At 30.4% G+C, this 25,468-nt stretch overlaps 2 protein-coding genes across 4 annotated transcripts; both read right to left on the bottom strand.

Moving 5' to 3' along the window:
• Positions 1-2,022: 2,022 nt before the first annotated feature.
• LOC133678661 (plastidial pyruvate kinase 4, chloroplastic) lies at positions 2,023-5,648 on the bottom strand. The gene is made up of 4 exons (XM_062101077.1): positions 5,411-5,648; positions 4,694-5,115; positions 2,588-4,237; positions 2,023-2,338 (listed from the first exon to the last, which is right to left on the bottom strand). Exons 1-4 carry the CDS (start codon positions 5,474-5,476, stop codon positions 2,200-2,202), a joined length of 2,277 nt encoding a protein of 758 aa, XP_061957061.1. The 5' UTR covers positions 5,477-5,648; the 3' UTR covers positions 2,023-2,199.
• Positions 5,649-8,533: 2,885 nt separating this feature from the next.
• Positions 8,534-13,931, bottom strand: LOC133678951 (spermine synthase-like). Of its 3 annotated transcripts, none has more exons than XM_062101482.1 (11): positions 13,715-13,931; positions 12,421-12,660; positions 12,261-12,305; positions 11,686-11,762; positions 11,404-11,526; positions 10,628-10,732; positions 10,477-10,549; positions 10,257-10,328; positions 9,698-9,893; positions 9,208-9,337; positions 8,534-8,981 (listed from the first exon to the last, which is right to left on the bottom strand). In XM_062101482.1, the coding sequence occupies exons 2-11, from the start codon at positions 12,608-12,610 to the stop codon at positions 8,907-8,909; spliced, it is 1,086 nt and encodes a 361-aa protein (XP_061957466.1). In that variant the 5' UTR covers positions 12,611-12,660; positions 13,715-13,931; the 3' UTR covers positions 8,534-8,906. The 3 variants fall into 3 exon arrangements, with proteins under 3 accessions (XP_061957466.1, XP_061957465.1, XP_061957467.1); XM_062101481.1 differs by having other exon boundaries at positions 12,421-12,641; positions 13,715-13,929; XM_062101483.1 differs by lacking the exon at positions 13,715-13,931 and adding an exon at positions 13,053-13,156 and having other exon boundaries at positions 12,421-12,641.
• Positions 13,932-25,468: the final 11,537 nt, after the last annotated feature.

The following is a 25,468-nucleotide window of genomic DNA, read 5'->3' as shown; positions in this document are numbered from 1 at the left end:
TACCCACAAAAGAGCACATTTACTTCAGCTCTGATTCTATTTGCTCTCCATCAGGAGATGCTGAAAATCTTAATATTGTGCATCCACCTGAGTTTCTCCGCAATCTTCAACTTAATGGGACCCCCCCAACACAAATTATCTTCGAAAGTCGGAGATCGTATAGTGTTATTGAGGAATCTTCCTGAACCTGCTGTTGTTCATGATCAGCTATATATAACAATGATCAGATTGGAAATGAATATGCGAAAAAACAGTGTATAAAGATGTGCTGAGTAGCTTGCCAAAAGGTGTCTCAAAGTTGTTGGTATTTCAATCTTTGTTTTCTCTAGAAAAGATGTTTATGGCAGTTTCGAAAGCTTTTCTTTCTGCCTCCTGAACAAAAATAGCTCCAAGATGGAAGGTTAGAGGATAAAGGAGAGTTCATCATCGAAAATGCAAGGTAAAAAAGAATCTTTATACGATAAAGAATTTACCAGTTAATTAGCCATAATATATTTTCCAATATCTAGCACTTACTATTATTTACACATCTTAATGTGAACAGCAAACTGGAGCTCCGCATCACTCTATGGGGCGACGCTGCAAGGCGTTTTGATCAAGCTGCTCTGGAAACATCACCCCTTCCAATCATAATTGTCTTCTTAGGTTTTAGAATCAGGGAAAATTTACCTGATTCATCATCATCATCATCCATGTCTTTTTTGTACTTCACGTCCCTTCATCGATATCTTACCAGCTTATTTATACTATGGACTGCCTTTCATTTTTATAAATTATACCTTGCCATGTAGTGACTTATGCATACTAGATACTGAAACCAGACTTGTTTTTGCAAGCAACTCTTCCTGACCACAATCTGACTCAACTTTGACATATGGGATTAGCTGTTTTGCTCTAAAATATTTAAATTCCTTCGCTGTTCTTAATCCTGCCTTTTATTCACTTTGAACCTTCTTGCGCATTCAATTTTATGTAAAGGATGAAAGTAAAATTGCTTTTATATTTTGCTCTTTTAGGTACAAGATCAGTTGTATAGTTGACAATGAAAACGAGCAATAAGAGTGTCTGATGATCGGTAGGATAGCTGAATTTTCTTTCGAAGATTTACTTGGTTGTCGAAGATGGTTATGATGATCCATATCAGCTTCCACGAGATCTGGTTAATGAGCTTCAGAAAACTAAGATTTTCCAAGTTTGTTTCGGCACTGTCCTTGCAAACAAAAACAGATGTGATGTTGTGGTTCGCAGTGTTTTTGAGGATGGTTCACCGATTGAGATACATGGTCAAACCAGTGGTTGAAGAAGCACAATCAGCGCTTTCTCGAAACCTGATAACTGTCACGTCTTCATCAACTGCTCCTGTAAAAATGGCTCCTATAACTCCAGAAACCAAAGAAAGCGACATTGCTGCTTCAGGTAGTCCAATAGTGCCTTTAACTGAGCACGGGCCATCTTCTGACGTGAAATCTCTGTGTCTGCAAGTCAAAGATTGAGCTTCCAAACAGCGGATGACAAGGAGAAAAAAACTAAGGTATGCGTTTTATATGCTGCTGAAATCAATATACTATGATACACCAAAACCATGGCTGAATTTGTTTTACAATGTGACGATCCTCCTTTCTGATAGGAACACTTCTTGGAATTAAACAGTTGCATCCAGTGTAATTGCTATCCAAAACTATGGCTGAGTCTTCCTTTGCTCTTTTGAGCTTGCATTGTTTGTGTCTGAAATATCCACTTTCCAACAAAGTAACTTACCTCTACCTAACTCTCAAGCAAGCTTTTAGACTTCAAAGGAAATTCCTGATTATCCTTCAATTCATGAAAAGACTTGTGATTTGGCTATTAATTCAAGATCCTTGCATCATTTTCTTGTATAAAATGGGAGAGGAAGACCTGCATTATGTAGATCTTTTAGAATCAATTACTGCGGAGTTCAAAATGCAGTGGATTTCTACTTTCTGATCAACTCATCAATTTTCCATTAAGAGACCTCATTGTTTCACACATGGAAAACAGAGGAAAAGAAAAACACCCTCATTGTCTATAATAAATTAACAAAGTAGCAAACTACAGTGACAAATCCCCAAATTTTTATTTTAACTAAAGATATTTACAAGATTAGGGTTTAGATATGCCAACCCCTCTTCTGCTTTCCAAAATCAAAGAGACAGATATCCACTAGAAAAGACCAACTTTTTAACGCAATTGGTGGCTAGAGAGTATAACGGGCTTTACGTCTACTTTCCTTTCTGCTGATTTCGAATGGAGGATGTTATCCAAAGTTGAAACTGCTTTCACAATGTGTTTCCCTTTGTTTAACATGACACATTTTACCCTGCCATGGAGATGAGAAAAAATAGAATCAGAAAATCTTCTAAGAAAACTGTGTATAAATCTGAAAGATTGTTGGTAATTATCTTAAAGCATGAACAGGTTATCTAATCACTATGGACTTTACTGGCTTACTGTGGTTACATAGATTTTAAGAGGGCTTTGGGACAGGATGGACTGCAAGAAACGAAATGTTGATATAAACTTAAGGGTCTGCTGCCTAATAAACTTAAGTCGAAATGTTGATAGTTACCTCCTTCCATGGGCCGCATCAGTGATCTCAGCTCTGGTAGGAACACCAGACTTCACAAGCGACTCTAAGACCTGAGTTGCCCAAACAACTGGTATATGGGCGGCACCGCAAAGAGAAATAATTTCTTCTTGCATATCAGCCAATATTTCCCATCCACACTCCACGGCTAGATCTCCTCTAGCAATCATGACCCCTAAAGGATTTGAGGACTTCATTGCCTCCAAAAGTATAAGAGGCAAATTCTCAAACCCACTCTTTGTCTCGATTTTCAAAATAACCCCAAGGTTTTGAAGTTTGCGCTTCTCCAGTTCTTGGCGGAGCACAACAATGTCATGAATATCTCTAACAAAAGAAACACCTACAATATCAGCATGGGCAGCAACAAATTCAAGATCCATAAGATCCTTTGATGTCAGGCCTTCAAACCGAATATTACTCTCTGGGATATTAATGGATTTGTCGGATCCAAGTTTACTGCCTTTTGGACTAGCATGGGTGATAGAGACAATGATTTCAGATATATCTGTTCCTTTTATGACTCCCCAAATCTTTCCATCATCAAAAGCAATTGGTTCACCAGGTGTGACTGAATCAAACAGATAGCCAGAAGAGCAAGTGATCTTATGAGTGCCACTCATAGACACATGCATTTCATCTAGTTCGGAAGAGCTGCATCGTGAAATGACTAGCAAGTCTCCAACTCTCAGTCTGATATACGGCTCTATAGCTGGGACATCCACTACTTTCCCAAGTTGTGACCTCCTTTTCTTTCCCTTCACGTGAAGTTCTGTTCCGGACTGAACATAAGCAGTCCTAGTACACTCAGCCACACATCCAGTACCAGAGAAAACATGAATTTTTTTGGAAATTCGAAGCAGCCTTTTCTTCCCTCTAGCATCACTGAATCTTATAGTGTCACCTATCTCAAGCTCACTGAGAAATTGTTGGTCATCTACGAACAGGACTGCATCCGGAGACAAATGAGTAGGAGGAGGACCTGCTTCTCTGCGAGACAACCAAACTTGAGCAGGGAATACCACATTTCCTGAAGCATTTTTCTTGGGAGATATTTTGACTACAGATGGACCAGACTTCAGCTTCCCTGTTCGGAGCTTTGGTCCTGCTAAATCCATGAGAATTCGACAAGGTTTTTCCAGCATCTGGGAACTTTCTTTCACTCTTTTGATTATCTCACTCCAGATGCTAGGATTTCCATGAGCACAATTGATGCGAATAATGGAAGTACCTGCCTTGATGAGATCAGTGATAAATGTTTCATTCTCGGTAGCTTCTTGGCCAACTGTTACCATGATGTGAGTAGTTCTGCCATCTTGTAGACGGCCCAACAAGAACTCACTGTTGGAGGAGGCCTTCTTCCTCATTGTTTGTATTGTGAATTTTCCATCATTCTGTGGGTCTAATCTTTTCTCTGTGAAAATTCCTGCACTAACACTATCTTTGGGGTTCAAAGAATTTGATTTCAAGGCCTCCAAAAGTCGAATACTGGCATTAAGACTTGAAAGAACATGCAAATTGATAATCTCCAAATTCATGAGACCGACCAAAGTGAGATCTTCTTTCAGTTGCTGAATGTCAAGGCACCTCAAAGCCAGATAATGTATCAAGTTTGTTGCACTATCCAAGTAATTTCTGAAAGGGCCCAAGCATTAGAAGGCGAAAATTGAAGGAAGCAGAAAAAATAAAGCTCAAGATAAGACAGAGAGCCTAGGTCAACAAGCATGTTTAACCACATAGCTTTTGCACAACCCAGATAATTCATAAAGCAATAAAATTAAAAGTTGCGTGTATCATCATAATTAAAGCAGGAAAGAAGCCAAAGATTTCAATTACTGAATGTTATTAGAATATCAGCTCGAGTAATGATGCATACAAAGGAGCATGAAACAATCTTTCTCTTGTCAACACATATCTACATAGACACGTATGGATATTTCTATTACAAGATTATCATCAAAATTACCTGTGATCTTATAAACAACATTATGTAATGGTCGAATATCATAACACCGTTTAAGCTAATTTGATTGTCTTCCATAACATGACCTCAACAATACACAACCAACGTTGTAAACAACAAAAAAGTACCTGTGACACAATTTGAGTTGAGAAGCATTCCATTGTTCAGATGCCAGTACATGCAAGTAAACAGCCTTTAACTTTTCAACAACACTCCCTTTATTGCCCAGATGCTCAACAGTCCGCAATAAATCCACGTCTGTACCCAAAACAGAAGAAACAATTTCTTCATCTGGGCCCTTCAAATTCTCATCATTTTCAAAAGGAACAGGCATTTCATCGCCAGTGCAAGTGCCCGAATCACATAATCCAGCTTGATCATTCTCATTAGGAACAGAAAAGGCAAAACTTTTCAGTTTCAACTTCGTCTTATGCAAACCAAACAACTGAATTACACCAACTTGTGTTCTAACAGGAAACCTCCAACTCAAAGTCACATTTATAGGCCTCCCCTTAGGCACAAACCCCAGGAACTCAGTACATTGAATGGCCTGAAAAACAAAAAAGAAATTCGAATAATCCATCCATTCAAAATTCCATAAACACTAATAAAACTCCAAAAGGTGCAATCTCAGCCATGAGTGCCTGTAGGCCATAACAAGAACCCATGGACATATTCTATGTGGGTCCCAAATAGTCAAGATTGCACAGGCGCATCGCTCATAAATTTTTGCAATACTAATAAACAATTAGAGAATCAAATTTCCACAAAAAAAAAAACCAAAAAAAATACTAAAAGATGAAATTCACTAAAAAGAACAAAAGGGAGTTAAGAGATTTACATACATGATGAGGAAGTCTTGAAGTTGGATTTGTGACTAGACTTGTTGAAAATGAACTAACACCTGACATCTTTCTAGGCCTTTTTCCAATATCAGCAAAAAAAAAATGAAAAAGAAATGAAATTTATAGAAAAGTAAGGATCTTTGTAGAAAAGGGTACCTTTCTTTGTAACAGATTGGTGAGGATTAATAGAGAGCAGAAGAGAAGCGGCAGCGTTTCTGGTTTGAGAGGAAGCTCTGAATTTTCTGCAGATAAAAAGGAGTGTGGTGGGCGTGTGCTAGATTCGATCCAGCTACATTACGTGGCAGAATCTAAATGGGGATTCGTAGGGCCCGCTTCTTTACTTGCCAATTTAATTTTGACTTTTTGTCGTTTCCTAAATCTAATCATGCAATAAGGCTACATTATACTAGGGATGAGCAAAAAAAACTAGAAAACCAAGAAAACCGAGAAAACTAGAAAAAAATAACTAAAAAATTCGAATTATAAAAAAAAATCGATTAAATCGATTAGAAAATCACAAAATATTTCCAGTTCGGTTCGGTTTCGATTTTTAAAATCTAAAATCGATTGAACCGAACCGAACCGGCCCGGTTCAACTAAGCTAGCTCTTGAAAAAAAAAAAGTATAAATAGCATATTTTCTAACCCTAACCTAAACTTAAATCACTATTCTCACTTTCTCAGTCGCCGCCTCTCCCTTCTCTCTGCCTCTCATCTCTTAAAAGTTTTGTGCATTGTCTTCTTCTCCATGCTCTCTGCTTCTCATCTCTCATCTCTCAAATCTCTCTCCTTCTCCTCCATGTTCTCTGTCTCTCATCTCTCATCTCAGACAGCGCGGGAATATGAAAAGAAAGGTTTAAGAATTTCAGTCTTGAGGCTATCCTATTACAAAATTTTGTAAGTAGTGTTTGAAATCGCTTCTTAAGGCTATCCTAGGCTTTCATCTAGTTCCAACGATTCCTACTTCTAACCACTCTTATTTCACACTTTTCAGGAAATTCCAAAACCCAGGAAGAAAGGACACTAAATCAAGATCTATTCTAATTGAAGGGGTGTAACGACACTCTAAGCTCATTGAGCTTGAAGAATAGGAAAGAGTGTACTAGCTAACCTAACTGCAAAGAAAGCAGTCACAACCAGGGATATTTTTTTTGTTTTGTTTTGTGTATTCTTTTGCTGGGTTTAACTTCTGGGCAAGGATCTATCAAAACAAAAATTGAAGTTGATTTTCTGGAAAATAGAAGCAAGTACAAAACAGAAGTGTTGAAAAATGTTGTCGATAAAAAGCCCAGAAAAAACTCAACCGGAGTAATTTCAGTTTGAACCGGTTTGGAAGGGAAAAAACCCGAACCGAACCGAAATTAATCGGTTTGAACCGGTTTTCGGTTTGGTTCGGTTCCAAAACTAAAAAAAAAAAATCGGTTTGGTTGTTTATTTTGGTCCAAAACCGGACCGAACCAAAAATGCTCAGCCCTACATTATATTGCAATTTTTTTTTTTAAAAAAAAAAGAAGAGCTTTTAAAGTTTTTAATTTTGTTCGATGATTAAATTTAAAGTTTAATCGGGAATGGGGTAATAATTATTTTTTAAAATATATTTTATTTATAAATAAATAGGAGTTTAGTTTTATTATTAACTTAATATTTATTTATATTTTATCCTATCTATTATTAAAATTAACTTTACATCTTTGATATAGTAATAGATTAATTTCCTTCCATGATAGATATTAAAATAGGTTTTGCCTTGCTTTTAATATTATTAAAATTAATTTTATATCTTTGATATGGTAATTTCATTGTACAAGGGATACTAATTACATTCTCCTTCACTTTTAATTCTATTCCAACCATCCTCATCTTTCCTGAGAATACATCTTAGATCCTGTTTGTTTACTGGAAAATAGTTTTATTTTAGAAAGTAAATTCAGGAAAAGTGAATTATTTTCTGATGTTTAATAGTGTAATAGAAAATAAATTGAAAAACGCTTTTCAGTATTTGGTTATGTCATAGAAAATAAGCTAGAAAATAACTTATTAATATTTTATTTTTCTCAAGTTTATTAAAATAATAAGGAACAAATCTTATAAATTAAAAAGTTAAATGAGAATGAAATTGGAAAAAAATATATAATTTCATAAATTATCTCAAATAAAATAAATAATAATCAAAATTGAAAGATGAAGAAATTAAAATAATAATAATTAACATTTCATAAATTATTTTAAATAAAATAAGTAATAATTAAAAGAATGAGAATCAAATTTGATAGATAAAAAATTCCAATAAAAAAATGATAGGGGAAAAACAAATTACAATTATAAAAATGAGGATCAAAGTTAATATAAAAATTAAATTTTAAGAGATGAAATTAAAAAATAAATATTCAAAACAAAATATATATAGCAATAAAAAATTTGAGGATCAAATTTGATATAATCAACAAATAATATGACATTTCTAAATTTTTCACAATTTTTGTAAAGTATTTTCCGCCCAAATTTTTCAGAAAAACACTTTTCTAAAAACCAAGTTAAAATTTTATTTTTGACTAGAAAGTATTTTCTGTTGATCAATTTTTTTAATGGCAAACAAACACAAAAAAATTTAAAAAATAATTTTATAAAAATTACTTTTCAAAAAACAAACACACACGTAGTAATCAATTTAGTGAGTTCCTATCGTAGTTTCATGTTTGAAAAAATCGTGAAAACACTTTTCATAATGAAATAGCATTCCACAGAATTTGGACTTGATTGTTAGTGAAAATCAAATCTTTCGTGAAACGACTATGAATATATAGAAATGACAAAAAAAAACAAAAAACAGAGAGTGAAATGCAAGTAGGATTTACGGGATTTTCAAAGAAGAGACGGCCGATGTAGCTTTTAGACCATCAGCAGCCACATCTTCTTCTTTCCAATGGCTTTTGAGATCCACTTCTTTTTGTGGTATTATTAAGCTATCTTCCAACCAGTTTCAGATACAGGAATTAAATCTTAAGCAAACCAGCCACTCATGTCCAATCAAATTTGAGATGAGACAATATTGTACGAGGTCACTCGCTACTCAAGCCAAAACCTCAACATCAAGTCTCTCACTGCTAGAATCAAGATGATAACGTTAAAAGCAAAAATTATGAATTAATAATAGCTGATTTGCTTACATTAAGGCATCAGTCCACAACAAAATCAGATAACAGTTGACAGCCATTATCCCACAAGACACAGCATCAGGGAATTATTAAAGATAGGTCTTGTACTAATCAAGTACGTGTAGAAACCATGATGATATATGCTAGAATAAAATTCTCACTAAACTATTAAAGGCTGAGCAAGTGCTCTCACATGCATCTACATTTGTACTAGTTTTAATCACTTGATATCTATTGCCCATTCACGAGAAATCCACCTTATCGTAAAAATCCAATGGCCAACGCCACTCAATGACTACAAAACGTGGAAGCAGTGCTTTTGCTGGGGATCGCGGAGCAAGCTCACCTCCCTTGATCTTGGAGCAAGCTCACCTCCTTCTTCAAAAATGTTGGCAATGCAAAGGCAGCTGAGTGAACCTGTCAAGAAAATGTCACAAACAATATTCAGCTCTATTAAACAATATTCAACTCCATGACATGCAGTTACCATTGGTTCAACAAGGATATCAATGACAGAATCTCGTTTCCACGATGCAAACAAAGAAAAATACAAAATTTGGGGTTTTTGAAATAAACATTAGAGATATAAAGAAACAAGGAGATGGCATTAACTCAGAATCAAACTTGAAGAAGGAGCTACTACCTCAGAGTTATAGTACTTGAGTTCTCTTTTATACTTGGTAGCACCTTCTAACTTCTCAATAGGATTGACAGGATTCAAGAACTCAACAGGCGGGCCCTCTGTTGAGCAGAGGACAAACCCGATCACGCCACTGCATGCCAGATAACAACAGACAGCAGGTAAGAATCATTTCATACTCTGCAACCTATTTCACCAAACCCCATTTGAATTTCCCTCATAAACTATTGAACAATGGCAAAACTGTGATGACAAAAATCAGGGAGACCATTTACTAACATTAACAAAAACCAAAATCTCAAATTCATGAGCACAAAGTGAGATTACTCAGCATTGTGTTTTCATCTTAATCACAGCAAAGGGTGTGGTTGCAGAGCTGTATACTTCAAATGGCCATGATTAAAGCATCCATCGGTCCCACAATTGTCAGAAAAATATTTTTGAGATGAAGAATGCAAAAGCAAGTATGACAATAAATAGAGCTCATCATTACCTTGGATATGTTGGAACACTTGCCCAGGCATAATGAACAGAACCCTTAAATGTTTCACGGCAAATAGAGATCACATCCTCAATAAGATGTGTATGAAGCCACATACTTTCTGCCATGTTACAGAGGACACCACCAGGCCTTAATGCTCTAGCTATTGTCTCGAAAAATGGCTTCTCTACTAGCTCTTGAGCAGGACCTTAATCAAGAAGAGGAATCCCATGAGCAACATTCCTAAATGCATTAACCATAAAACAACGGAAGTTTCTCTGAAGATCACAGAAACCAAGTTTTCAAATAATTCAGTTCTCAACTATAGAAGCAGATTAGGGAACCGAGAACCAAACAGTTATATCTAAAACCCATATGATAGTCTCTAGCAAAAGTTTTCAAGCATATTGAACCAGAAACCAGAAGTCACACAAAATCCATTCATCCGCACAATTCCGTAGTTCTGAAACATGATTCTACCTCAATCAGTCACAGGCCACACATCCTGGTTTCCTTTCTGGTGTTATAAACTCTAAAGAAAAAGAACAATTATTCATATTCTAGAGCATACCTACAGGGTCTGAGGAATCAACAATAATAGCATCATACTTCCCTTCAGGAGTTGACCGGAGAAAATCTACAGCTGTAAAGTTTTCAGAAGCAAGATCAGCTAATATCAGTTCAATTCACTTCAATTAACCCAAGGAAAACTCATGCACAAATAATGAAGTCTTTATATAACTGGGACAAAGTGTAGAAAAAGGAAACATGAAAATATTGTTTGAGCATACCATCACCCACATGAAGTCGGACCCGAGGATCCTCAAATCCAACAGCCAATTGTGGAAAAAACTTCTTAGACACCTACAGTATTTTGAAGGAGTTAGACGGAGCAGAATGGTACTTGTGATGCAAGAAGGGTTTCACCAAATCAGCACTTACATCTATAACCATCTGATCTATTTCACAAATATCAATATGTTCCACAGAACTATGGCGAGAAATTTCCCTAAGAACACCACCATCACCACCACCAACAACCAAAACCTGCATTATTAATTGCGTGAAATGAGAGTGAACCAAACATGAAAATGAAATTAATTACACAAAATTTGAAACAACTAGATGCTGTTTCCACGCAACCAGTCAAATTTTGGCTGTAAGGTTACCAAAAGAAAGAAAGATGGCAGAGAAACAAGGTATGATGACAGAAGACCTAAAACATTTCCATGAGGTTCTAAACAGGAAATACAAGAACTAAAGCAAGGTAAATTACTATTTTGAAACAACTACAATGGCATCTTATCAGGATTCATATCAGGTTAGAGGAAAGGCAATTGCATGCCATCTCATGAATTTCAGATTAAAGACTCCAGCTTATCTTAAACTCCAGTTTCATTCTACTCTCATTTTCTTACGCTTTTGCTATTTTATTTTATGATTTCAGAATGAAAGGCAACTTTATTTCTTTCTTTGGAATGGAAGTTGTAATATTTTGTTGACAAGTATAAGTGTGAGAAAAAAGAGAAGTAAATGTTTCATCTTTCATTTCAAAATCTCCTCCTAAAGTTCCAACAAACAGGCACTTGGCATAAAAAAAACATATATGTTGCAAAAATAACTACTCCGGACAGTAATTAACATACAAGAGGGTGATAGAGTAGCTTCTGCACATCTAAATCATTGAAAAGCTGGAAAAAAATAGCACTGTTTCATACAGTTTTGGGAGATGGAATCGAACAAAGGGGAAGATGGGCGATCATCTCCTGGTATGCGCATTCATCTTTCTCAGTCAATTGAACAATACCATCAAGAACAAGCACTTTCCCATATGATGTTGACTGCGAACAAACAACTCTGTATCAGCCAAATCATATAAAAACCAATGCAGCAAATCTAGGTAGACATATTAGCGCACACTCAAGGAGGGAGGGAGGCAAACAACAGAACAAGGAGATTTCATAAAATCAGTGAAGTATATAGAGTTGAGATGGCCGAACCTCAAAAACCAAGACCTCTTGATACTCTGACTTTCCCTTGTATAAAATCTCTTTCACTTCCAGTGTATGTGCTTCTCCTGCAGATGGATACCCAAAAACACAAACCATGGATGCAGTGAGCAACTCAAAAAGAGACAAGAGTAGCCATTTCTATTCATCGCAAGAAAATAATGAGAAGGGCAAAAAATTTTATAGATGATAAATAGTCAATATAAGGCAACATTTTCTGCAGTAGAGAAAAAGAAAAAATAAGTTCGCATAAAAAGAACTCTGTTGTGGGAGCTTAATGCGGCAGGTTGGACCTCTGGCATTCTCTGTTCCTGATTTTTTTTTTTTCCCCCCAAAGGTTCTCTGTTGTGCAATGTTTTAAAATTAATTTCAGCAATAAAAAGGGTCACAAAATGATATTGGGAGATTTCTATTCACATCACAAATTTCAGAATTCAATACAAAAATATGAAGTTGCAGGTGATTTACTGTCATCGATAAAACACAACCCAAATAAGCATAGAAAAGACCAACAAGTGAAGACATTATTGCATTCAATGGACATGCATAAGAGGAGTGATACATACCAGGCCACATGGGGTTGTTGAAGTAAACCTTTTTGCTAGTTTTGCCTACAAAAAAAGAGGGTCATCAATAGCAACCAATTTAAACCAAAATATCCCCAAATAAATAACAAGAAAACAAAAAACTGGAACTGGAAAAGGAGAGAAAATAAGTAAAAGATACCAGAGCAAGAATGAGATTCCGAGAACCACCCAGAAACAACAGTAGAATGGCATTTTGCGTCAAGCTCAGGGGCAGAAGCCCTAGCCTTCAGGCAACAAGAAGGAATAGCCTTCTCTGAACCATTCCCATTATTCGCCTTCCCATCCATAGTCTTCTGGCATTCCAAACCTCTTCCTGTGCCGCCCTCCATAGATTATCCTTTTCTTCTCCTGCTCCAGCCTCTACACACCACACAGAATTCTGAAAAATCAGTAAATACAAAACACAAAGGAAAAGTAAAAAACCAAAAACAACACTAATAATAGTGGTTAATCAATGATGGCAAAATCAAAACTTAACACATAGACACCTGCAAATTCAATCATTCAAAACATGATGAGTAAAGATTACCAAAAGAACTGTATGAAACTGTATGCAGTACCAAGCAAGTAAAAAGGAGATCAATTTATATAATAATCAAAACCCATCCTCAGAAAGGAAAGCCACATTATTTTCAAAAAGTAAAGATTGAAAAGGATTCTCCAAAGAAAATTTTTAAGACGATGAATATCATTAATGAATAAACACCACAATGATCACAGGACAAGAGTCATAATAATCAATAATTTCCAAATTAGTGATTGATTTAGTACCAAAAAAAATACAAGAATCTATAATTAAGATTCTGATTCGGAAACAAATGCTAATTTCTCTGAATATCCGAGAAGCAATAGTTCATTTCCATTTTGAACAATATCAAAAAAGAACAGTAGTTTATTAAGAAAAGGAAAAATTAAATATTAATATCTGCACAGAAATAATTTATTAAGAAAATATTAAAAAAAGAACAAGAAATGTCTAAAAGAATGAGATCATGAGTTGGGTTCTTAAAAAAATACAAAAGAAAAGTCAAATTCAACTAGTACAACCTTGTTCATTAAGCACGACAGCAACAAAAAAAAATAAACAAAAAAGGGTCTGTTTGGTTCCCGAGAAAAAAATAAAACAAAAAAGAATAATATTAACATTTTTTTACTACCAACAGTAGTTTTCTTTATGTTTTTTTCTTTCTTTCCTGAAGAAATTAATAAAAAACAACAAGAAATCATTTTTTTCTCGAGAAACAAACAAGAAAAGGCTAGGTTTTACTATAAAATGGCACAAGAACAAAGCCTGTAAAGTTGCAAAAACCTTCACTTATTCACTTCGAAAAAAAAAACCCAAAAATGAAAAAACTAGAAAAAAATCATAAAACAATACAGTAATGAATGGAAAAAAAAAAAAACTTAAGAGAGAGAGAAAGAAAGGTTCTTGCCTGGTGTAAATGTCAGTGAGAGAAGTGAGAGAGTGTATTATCGTTGCTAATAATACTATGAGGCTGAATTTGTGTTGATCAGGAAGACAAAAGTGGAAGGGAAATGATAGAGAAAGGCAGAGAGTGTCTCCCTTTCGTCTTTCTCTTCTTCTGATTCTCTCTTTTGCAGGCTTTAATGGCGTGTCGTGTTCAGCTTGCAAGCTCCTCGTACATATATAGACGGGTCTGTGAAGGGTTGAACGCACAGGACAACTAAGCCCATGGTTAATTTAACTGTGCATGACTTGGTTTGTAGCCCATCATTTGTATAAAAATTATTCAAAAAATATATAATTTGTTTGTTTTTTTATTTTGAAAATATTTTATTTTATTTTATTTTTAATTTAAACTAATTTTTTTAACTTTTCATCATTTTAATATATCAATATTAAAAAAAAATTAAAAAAATAAAAAATATTATTTCGATATATTTTTAAGTAAAAAATACTTTAAAAATCAATTACTACCACAATACTAAACAAGTTTTTAGTCAAATAAATTAATTAATTAAATTGACTTGTGATTTGATTCTAGTTAAAAATTTAAACGATATCATTTTTATTTTTTAATTAATTTATCTATTACATAACTTGAAACTTGCTACAAATCAAGTTAAATAACTATGCTCGGAGTAAGTCTAAGAGGTGTAGTTTAGATTTGCTTTCTAGAGGTTATCAGTTTGAGTTTCACAAATCTCAGGGTCATTGAAGGCTTACATGATCATTAACTTTAAGGCATGTGGGATAAGTCGAGGTATGTACAAACTGACTCGGACACCAAATTAATAATAATAATTAAAAAAAAAACCATGCCCGGAGCAATTTTTGCGTAAAAGAGAGTGTGGAAAATGCAATCTTGCTGTAGCAATCCACGCAAGAAAAATATCAAGCATGCGTATGCTTTGAGCAGACAGAAAAGCTTGCACTTTAACTTGACACCAGATGTGTGGAATCACTTTGTTAATGCTCCAAGACGTAATCATATTATTATATGTGATATGGTGTTATTCTATTAGATGATGATAAAGGAGAGTACTTTGAGGAGAAGCAAAAAAAAAAAAAAAAAAAAAAAAAAAAAAAAAAGGAACAATTCATCATATTGCTGTCCTTTTAGCTATGATTGGAGATCGAACGATTTATTTTTTTCCCTCTTTTTTAACAACATATCAAAAGCTTTTTGATAAGAGCATAATAACAACTCATCTTATTCTAGTCTTTCTAGAAGTTGCTGGAGGATATAGTAATAGCTGTTTTTTATAGTGTTTTTTAATTTAAATTATATTAAATAATTTAGAAAAAGTAAAAAAAAATTAAAAAAAAATAAAGTTTTTATTTAAAAAAGCTTGAATCGCAGCCCCAGATTGGATAGCATATTATTTTCATATGGGATCTCCTTTTCCTTGTTGGGAACTTAAATTAATCAATGACAATAACCTTTTCATAGTTTATTGGCTTTTCATGATGCATGAGTGAGTGAGAATCGATTCTACATTAATTTTAATAATATTTTTATAAAATACTGTTTTGTGCATGTTTTTGTGTTTTTTTTTTCGTTTTTTTCATTTTACATGTGAGTGAAATTGATTTGTCCATTTGTTGTGTTTTAATTATTCTTGACATGACAGAAATAAAATAACTTTAAATTATAATTGATGTCAAAAGTGATTTAAGAAGATAAATATGCTTGGAAAAAAAAATCAAAACATTTTTTTAAACAAGGTAGTACAAGTTAGAATCAATGAATTAAAAAGAATTTTAATTTTTTTTACTAAATAAGAATTTTTAATCAATTTTTTATAACATTCTTTTGACTTCAATCAAAGATTAATTCTAACTAAATATATTTATGACTTATCTTGACTCATCAATAAAAAAAAATATTTAAATCAAATTATAAAATTCATACTAAAAAAATATATTTGTATTTTTTATTGGATTGAACAGATTATTAATACAAGAAGAAATGCCTTTTTATTTACTACTATAACTAAAAACTAGTATTTATAAGAAGTAATGTCTTATAAATTCTATAGTTGTTACATGGGTGATCATTTTTTGTTCGGTTCGGTTTTTATAAAAAAAAAATAACTAAACCAATTTTTTTTTAAAAGCCGAAATCAGTTCAAAACGACCGGTTTCGGTTTGATTTGGTTTTTTAGAATAAAAACCGATTCAAATCAGTTTGGCTCGGTTTTTCCTGTTTGGCTCGGTTTTTCCAGTTTCGGTTTGGTTTTTTGGGTTTCAGACTTATAAAATTAAACCGGTCAGTTTTTCAAATTTCTATTGGTTTAATCGGTTTTTTTCACAATTCAGTTTTTTCAGTTATTTTTTTTATTTTTTTAATTTAATTAATTTTTCAATTTTTTTCTCATCCCTATTACATGCATATTTTGTATTGATCAAGTAAAAAATAGATTTAATCTTAATAAGACTAAAATAATCTAAAAATATCGTCATACATTTAAAAAGCATTGAAAGAAAAGACGTGTCCACTTTATTTTGTTAGCCAATAATTCATTGGTTTTGCTTTCTGTTACTTGTGGTGTTGATAAATGTGCCGGAAGATTCTGCAGGTATAGTGTATTATCTGTAAGATGTTTGTTTTTAAAGTATTTTTTATTTTAAAAAAATTATTAAAATAATAATTTTTAATTTTTAACTTAAGATATTAAAATAATAAAAAAATATTAAAAATATTAATTTGAAGTTTTTTTTCAACCGCACTATTAAACAGTGTCGTAGTCAAGAACTTCTTTACTCGCCTGCACCATGTTTTGGATAGAAAAAAAAACAATTATGTTGTGAATTGGTTTTTATTTATTATGATTTTTTTAATTAAAAAACAAAAAGATGTTATTTATACTTTATAAAATAAATTAAAAAATATATAAACCAATAAATAAAAAATGAGTTGCTAACAATAATTAAATACTAAAGTAAAAGGCTGATCTTTATAGTAAAGGTAAAACATAAATATACATGAAAATATTTTATAGAAATACAAATAATTTATATAAAATACAAGAAAAACAAATTTGAGACAAATTAAATTAATCTCTTTGAAGCATTACCATACCAAAAAGTATATTAAAAGATAAATCACTATTAAAAAAATAAAGCCACCAAATAATTTTTTTTATTTTAAAGATAAGACTAGAAAAAATCAATGCAACAAAAAAATAAAACAACAATCGACACTAATGGGCCTGACAAGCGAAACTCGCGTGACTAACCTCTAGTTAGAAATCCTAGACACACTTGGGCTTGAAATTCCAGGTCTGTGTTTGGCATTTTTTTCTCATGTCGTCCACTCCAAATTTTTTTATAATCAGGCAACAAGTTGCACGTTGGATAGTTTTTTCGTTTACCTCCAATGATCAAAAAATCAAAGTTCAAGTTCTTGGACCATAGAAACCTAATTTTAGTTTATTTTCACCTAAAAATATCTAAAAAAATATTACATGGACCTTAATAAACTGATTCATTACCTTTAAAATAATTCAGAAATACTCAAAAAATAAAAATCAACTTGACCATAAAAAAATGAACGAATCCGATCTACTATTTTCATCATGTTTATAGAAAAACATCACATTTATTGAACTTTTCTCGAGAAAACAAACATATTGACACAGAATAGTGACTTTTTGTAGCTAGAATGTGAACGTTCAACCAATTTATCTCTCAAAAATCTTATAGCAACTTTCTATCTTCTTTCTCCTTACATAAAAGAGAATAAAGTTTAGTATGAAATGTGAATCTTCAAAATAACAAGGACCAAACACTAAGAAAACTGAAACTTTAGAGATTAAACTAAAGTTTTTCGAGCCAAATCTAACCAGGCATGTGTTTTTATTCTTTGTTAAATTTGTTTTTTGAATTTTTATTTTCAATCCTAACTAAATTTTGATTTCACAATATTAGAACCAAATTCATCTTTGAACATCCCTTAAAACTCTATGGGTGATAATGCAGATTGAAATGAATACAAACAAAGAAAAACCTTGATATTATAACTTTAGAGGATGAAATCCTAAAAATTAAAGGTTTGGTGACTAAAATGAAGGCGAAAAAAAAATCAAGAAGCTTGATTTTCAACAAACCCAATATTAAAAAAATAAAATTCAAAAGTAAATTAAGTATTAAAAAAAAAGACCTAAAAAAATTATTAATATTAACCTAGATTAACCTTTCAAACTAATGATTTGGATCATGAGATTAGGATTACCCTAATAAAAAAAAAATCATGAAGCCTAAAAATCAATCAACTCAGTGTTGAAGAATAAAATTGAAAAGAAAATTATTTTTTAAAAAAAACCCAAAACAAAAAAAATAGCAATAAAAAAAACAAAGACCAAATTTAACATAAAAACAAAATGGCAGAACACCTTATAATTTTAGATGGATCAGTGCAAATCCAAGAAGATGTGAGAGAAAAGAAAAGAAGAAGAAAGAAAAGGTTATTAGAGCCTCATTGTCGTTCCTCCATCAACACACGCCGCATCCACCGATAACTCTCGTTAAGACGTTTCTAGCACCACTAGGAAAAGCAATTTTCTAACCTCGAAGGAAACCACACATGTTGCCAGAGTATGACAACCTTTCTCATGCTAGCCCATGAATTGCACACGCCATCCAAGTTGTTTTTGCTCATTCACTTCAGTCCATTATATTTGTTTTAGTTTTGAATTTGGTTCCTTGAGCTTTAATAGTTTTAGATTAACAAAATTTTATTTTATTTTTTTAAATTAAGCATTAACTAAGCATAAAAAATTTCTCTCGATACTGTGAGTAGTTATCAATGAAAAAACTGATTTTTTTTGAAAAAAACATTATTTTTTTTATTCGCCCGGTCTACTCGATTGACGTGTTTGTCCACGCCTTAAACCGACTTCATCCTCGGTTAAAATTTATATTTATGCCTCTAATATCAAGCCTCAAACCAACAAAACCCGGGTTAGATATTATGTCCATGCTATAATATCGAGCAATGATAGTATGGTAATAATGCATGATATGATATTAAAAAAAAAAAAACAAACTCTATCGGCTTCCATCTTTGTCTCAAAATAACGGCATGACAGGCTTGGATGTCACGTTCATTTGATATAAATTAGATAGGTAATATAATACATCGTGGATATGATTTTTTTTTTTACGTGATAAAAAGAATATTCAACTAATAATAATTTTTTTTAAAGCAAGAAATATTTAGAACCTAGGTGTATTGATTCTAGGTTCACTAATCTTTGTTAATTTAATAATATAATTTAAAAAATTAATAACAATAACCCCAAAAAAAAACAATTACTAATATAAAAAAAATAAACACTTGCTAATATTATAAAAAAATATTTTCTAAATATTTTTTAAATGTCTCAATGATCTTATTTGATAACAAATAAAATAAATAAATAAATAAATGATAACCTCATAAAAAAAATGAAAGAAATCCAAAAATTAATTACCACCAAAGCAAACATTTAAGGATGAACTAAAAATATCAATTAAAAAATTTTTTTGATTGGAATCAACATGTCAAATTCAAGGTCTGATCATAAGGTTGAAATAAGCTTACATAAAACATTTTGAATAAAATAATGAAAGTCAACTTTTAAGCAGGCCAAAAGATAAAAGGAAACAATAAATAAAAAATTAATTAAAAAAACATAAAAAAGATCAAAGTGAAATGAGGCTACTTTTTAAAAAATAAATATTCTCGTGAACTGGATAATGGGACTGTAATTATCTCATAAAAGAGAAAGAAAAAAAAAGATACAAAGCAAAATCCCTAATTATTCAAAAAAAAATTAAAAAACAAAATAAATAGCAATAAAAAAATATAAGAACCAAATCCAGTATAAAAAGATGAAAGAAAATAATACGGAACTAAATCAAAAAATTAAATAAATCAAGAAAATAATAAATAAACAAAAAAATCAAAATAATTAGGATAAAATTGGATAAAATAAATAAATAGAATAAATCAATTTTAGTTTTTTTTATACTTTTTAAAATAATATAATCATTTTACCATGTAATTAAAGCGTCAATAAAAATTGTTGTATTTTAAAGGAAAATCTACCTATATACCCTTATATATTATATTGTATCAATTATAACCTTTTATAAAGAAAATCAATTAATTATAATCTTTAGTTTGTTTTCATCCTCCAATATACTTTTTAAAATTATAGTCATATAAACCACATGTGATAATTTCAATATAAATTAATGAAAATACACTTTGAAGTAAATATAAAACACCTATTATGTAAAAAAAAGTTCAAGTGTGCTATATATAATAATTTTAGTATGAAACCAATTTTATTCGGGTTATAATCCCATTTATATTTGTTTTATTCTTCACAATTTATATTGAAATGACTGACGTCCTATATAGATGACCAACGGTTTTAATAAAAACAAAATGATGGAGTTATTTTTTTAAAAAGAACAAATTAAATATTATAATTGATTGTTTTTTATATATAAAAGTATGACAGGGAAATCATTAAAAAATAAATCTATTTATTTTTTATCCAAAACATTTAAGTTAGAAATGTAATATAATATAATAAATACAATAAAAAATAAATATATTTACGCAATATGAAAAGTACTTTTTATTTATTAATTTTTTTTATGATAAATAAACATAAAAAAATTTTAAAAATAATTTTTAAAAAATCACTTTTCAATAAACAAACAAAATTGAAAGAAAAAAAAATATATCGGTTGAACAGTCGACCATCTTGTCAACCTTCCGAAAGAATTAAGGTTTGATTCGAATCAAGCCATTTTACGTATTCTTAACTTCTTTATCTGCCATGAATGCAACAAGTTTTTGAGCCTTTTTAATATCGTCGTAAATATTATTTTTTAAAATATATTTTTATAAAAATATATTAAAAAAATATTTTTTTAATTTTTTTTATTAATAACATCAGCATATTAAAAAAAATAAAAAAATAATTTGAAGCAAAAATAAATTTTAATAATTCTCAAAAGCGTTTTTTTAACATAAAACAAGTACACTCTATAAAATCACTATTTATGGATTTTATATTTAAAACTCACTTTTAATTTAAAAATGTAAACTGTCTGCATTTAAAAATTACCTCAAGCTTGACACGATTTAATATAATCAGATATAAAAATTATTTTTGACTGCATTTAAAATTACTTTGAGATAATTAGCCTATAAAATAATCTATATAATTTCCCATCATTTTTAAGTTTTTTATCCTATAAAATAATTAAATTTTGATTTATATTCAATTTTATTTTTACCTTCTTTTAATTACAACAAAAGATAAGTTGAGCCCTATAATCAAAGATGGATAAACTCTGCAATTAGAACATCATTTTTCTTAGCGGTGTAATTATCTCAAAATAATAATAAAAATATATTTTTATCTCTCAATCACTGTTTTTCAATTTAAAAAAACATTTCCACTCCTTGTATCATGAAACATTAACAAGAAGCAAAAACTCTGTTTGTTTTTATATTTTAAAAGTGATTTAAAAAAATAATTAATTTTATGTTTTTAAATTGATGCGCATATATAAAAAATTATTTTTTAAAAATAAAAAAATATATTATTTTAATATATTTCTAAGTAAAAAATATTTTAAAAAACAACTGCAACCACACTCCTAAATACACCTGCCATTAAAGGGTTTTTTATGCCTGTTACTTTTTACAGGAGTTTCAGCAAATTTTAATTTTTTTTCTTTAATTTTTTTATATTTTTAAATTATTTTAATATATTGGTAACAAAAATAAATTTTAAAAAATAAAATAATATTATTTTAATATATTTTTAAATAAAAAATATTTTAAAAAATAACCAATCTATCACAATTATCACACCTCTTAAAATATCAACAATCGAATGGACCCAACTTTCGGGTCTCTTTCAAAGCAGGCTAAATCAATCTCTCTCTGTGTATATATATAGAGACACCCACAGAATTAATACGTGGAAAATGTCCAGTTGGCCTATGACAATAGTAACCATGTCACCAACTATAAGCTAATTAGATCCAACAACCATGGCACGATGTCATATAAAAATGATGATCATTACATGAGGTTAAATAATAGTTATTAAACCCGGACTATCTTGGTAAGTCAGTCTGGTAGCTGAACCGGTTTAAATTTATTAAAAAATCAGTCGGTGCAACGACTCAATCAAACTCGATCGACCCAACCGGTCAACCCATGACCCGGACGATACTCGGTGTTTTTTCTTCTTCAAATATGGTTTTTTTTCCTATACCCCTTTTTTTCATATATTTTTAGTTGGTTATTAACACTTTTTAAAGCTTATTATATAAATATTAGAAGATTATTTTATTTTTTCGATGTAAGATTTGAAACTTTTTAGTATATATACTCTATATTTCCAGAAAAAAAAATTATGTTTTTTCGATGTGAGATTTGAAACCCTTTAGTATATATACTTTATGTTTTCAAGAAAAAACTATTTTTTTCAATGTGAGATTTGAAGTCCTTTCGTATATATACTCTATATTCACAAGAAAAAAAAATGTGTTTTTCAATATGAAATAAAAAAACCTTTTGATTTAAATATTTCAACTGAAAAGGATAACATAATATCTTTTCAATGTGGGATTTAAAAACCTTTAGTATATATACTCTATGTGTCACGAGAAAAAAGTTGTGTTTTTTCAATGTGAGATTTCAAAATCATTAGTATATATATTCATATGTTTCTAAGAAAAAAGTTATTTTTTCAATGTGGGATTTGAAGCCCTTTAGTATATATTCTCTATGTTCACGAGAAAAAAATTGTGTTTTTTCAATGTGGGATTTGAAATCCATTAGCATATATATATTCATATGTTCCCAAGAAAAAGTTATTTTTTCAACATGAGATTTGAAGTCATTTTGTATATATACTCTATATTCACAAGAAAAAAATTATATTTTTTCAATGTTGGATAAAAAAAACCTTTTGGTTTAAATACTTCAATTTAAAAGTATAACATGATATCTTTTCAATGTGAGATTTGAAACCCTTTAGTATATATACTTTATGTTCACAAGAAAAAGTTATGTTTTTTCAATGTGGGATAAAAAACTTTTTTTGTTTAAATACTTCAACTTAAAAACATAATATAGTATCTTTTCAATGTGAGATATATTTTTTAAAAATATTATTTTAAACTTTATTATCTACAACATGTATAGCCTATATTCATATGAATTTTTTCATGTGAAATATTAAAATTTTAAATATATATTTTAATTTTTTTCTGGGTTGATCCAGGTTGACCCATGAAACCCGGGACCTGGTCACTTGGACGGGTCAACCTCGAGTCGGGTTTGATAACTATGACAATATCAATTCTCACCCCAAAATCTTTTTTTATTATTATTAATTTTTATTTTTGAAAACATTTTGGATTTCTCAAGCAAGATTTTTGTTAGAATTTTTAAAAATGAACGTCGATTTTCTATTCTATTTTTATAAAAAATACAATTTAGATAAAATGGATGGTTTGTTTGAGAAATTGTTAAAATTTGAAGGGACAGAATTGATACCAAGATTTATCCCGTGGAAAAATTGAGACCACTTGGGAGCCATTGCTTGGATTTGTCCGTTTTTCTTTGTGTCACAGCTGTCAATTCAAAAGGACAATATCGTTTATAAAATATTATTTTGTGAGGTTCTTGGGATTTCCACGTGAAACATGACATTGGATGGTGAAATAGCATTTAAAAATTCTTTTCTTTCCTTTTTCAACGACAAGAAGACTGTACGGTAGTGTTAAAAATAATATATTTTTTTAATTTTTAAAATTATTTTTAATATTAATATATGAAAATATTCAAAAAAATACATAAAAAAATAATCTAAAGCAAAAACAATTTAAAATTCTTGAGAAGCTTGACCAGGCAAACCACCGTAAGGATAAATCACTTTCCGATTCAACATGTTAATTTATGTTATTGATGATTTAAGATCTAGATAGAATCGAATTTTAACAAAAATTAATGTAAAAATTTATTATTTAAAACCTGGATTTACTTGCAACTTGGTTAATACAGAAAAAATTCAGACAAAACCCTATTAAAATTCATTGATATTTTTTTTCTTAATAATGTTTTTTTTATTTTTTTATAAAACAAAAAAAATAAATTGACTTTACGTAACTCACCTAATCCATTATCCAAATAAATAGTTTAAAAACCATGAAGAAATTAAAAGTGAGTAAAAAAATTAAAAAACTGATTAAACTGAGAAAATCAGAAAAAAAATAACTGAAAAAATCGAACCATGAAAAAAACCGATTAAAATTTTGAAAAACCCGATTGGTTCGGTCTGAAACTGAAAAAACCGAACCGAACCCAAAACAAAAAAACCAAAATAGAAACCGAGCTAAACCGAAGAAACCAAGTCAAAATAAAAAAACCGAATCAAACTGATTTGAATCGGTTTTGTTTTTTGTTTTTTAATTTTTTTTGATTTGATTATTTTTTTAATAAAAATCAATTCAAACTAAAAAAATAATACGAAATCAGTGTCTAAGCCTAAATACAATAAAGGATTCAGTCCAAAAAAACACACATAGTAATTAAGACGAATTTTAAGACCAAAGGCAAAAGAAATTAATAAATTAAACCAAGCTAACTTAATCCTAAATAGTAATGGAGCAAAGAGATGTAGATCTTTCACAGCTTTTGATGGCATCGGAATTTGCAAGGTTGATTTGACACCGGAGACCAGTACAACTAAACATTCAAAATTGATTTTCGATCAGAAATCTACGATTTTCTTCTTTTTCTTAAATAATACATTTAATAAAAATAATTTAAAAATTAGTATAATTAAGAAAAAAATTGACAAAATAGTATAATTTAATTGATTACATTACAAAAAACAGCACAATTAATTAAGATTTAATAGCTTATCACTACTTTCTATAGCACAACGTGTTCAAATTTGAAATTTCAAAAGTTAGGTTAATAGAAATAGTAATCAATAAAAAATTAAGCATTACGCTATTCCCAAGAACATCACCCTTAAAGACATTTTTTTTTTAATTTGCGTCAAAATTTGGAAACGAAGGTGCTCATATTTTTTTAAAGATCGCACGATTTTCAAAAATCCAAATTTTAATTATTTTTTTTATGATTTAAGGATTAGGCCAAATTCTTAATACAATTTATTTTCTTTTAATTTTTAATTTTTATAAATTCATAGATCAACGGACTTCAAAACTATAAAAAATAATTTAAAATAAAAAATAAAAATTTATAAAAAACCAATTGAACTACGTCTTCCAACTATGAAACTGTTATCGCGTTTTAAAAAAATTTAATTTTTTTAGTTAAAATTTAGTATAATTTGTATGTTTTGGATCGTTTTAATGTGCTGATATCAAAAATAATTTTTAAAAAATAAAAAAAATTATTAATATATATTTAACATGAAGAATTATTTAAAAAACAACCATCACCGCACTACCCAACATACTATATACTACCTTGCAAGTTGTTATCCTCGTATGTGCTATTTGAAAAGGAAGAAAAAAAAACTCAAAATCTACACCTCCATTACTGGAAAGTATAATGACAGACCGTATTCAACCTCACCGACAAAATAATTGCCACCACATGTGGCAACGACGAGGCTGTCTTCACGGAAGGACCCATGAGAAGTCCTTTCGATTTTGTCCTGTT

This window comes from Populus nigra, chromosome 18, assembly GCF_951802175.1.
Source record: "Populus nigra chromosome 18, ddPopNigr1.1, whole genome shotgun sequence".
NCBI lineage: Eukaryota > Viridiplantae > Streptophyta > Magnoliopsida > Malpighiales > Salicaceae > Populus > Populus nigra.
Note: the sequence above shows the minus strand (reverse complement) of the source record. Positions and strands in the feature narration are given on the sequence as shown.

Excerpts from the sequence above, each read along its gene's own strand:
- LOC133678951 (XM_062101482.1), bottom strand. The coding sequence starts at position 12,610 with ATGGAGGGCGGCACAGGAAGAGGTTTGGAATGCCAGAAGACTATGGAT. Across the intron at positions 10,733-11,403 it reads CGATTCCATCTCCCAAAACT|GTTTTGGTTGTTGGTGGTGG; the intron begins GTATGAAACAGT and ends TTAATAATGCAG. Across the intron at positions 8,982-9,207 it reads TCAAGTACTATAACTCTGAG|GTTCACTCAGCTGCCTTTGC; the intron begins GTAGTAGCTCCT and ends TTTTCTTGACAG.
- LOC133678661 (XM_062101077.1), bottom strand. The coding sequence starts at position 5,476 with ATGTCAGGTGTTAGTTCATTTTCAACAAGTCTAGTCACAAATCCAACT. Across the intron at positions 4,238-4,693 it reads CAACTCAAATTGTGTCACAG|AAATTACTTGGATAGTGCAA; the intron begins GTACTTTTTTGT and ends GGGCCCTTTCAG. Across the intron at positions 2,339-2,587 it reads GATGCGGCCCATGGAAGGAG|GGTAAAATGTGTCATGTTAA; the intron begins GTAACTATCAAC and ends TCTCCATGGCAG.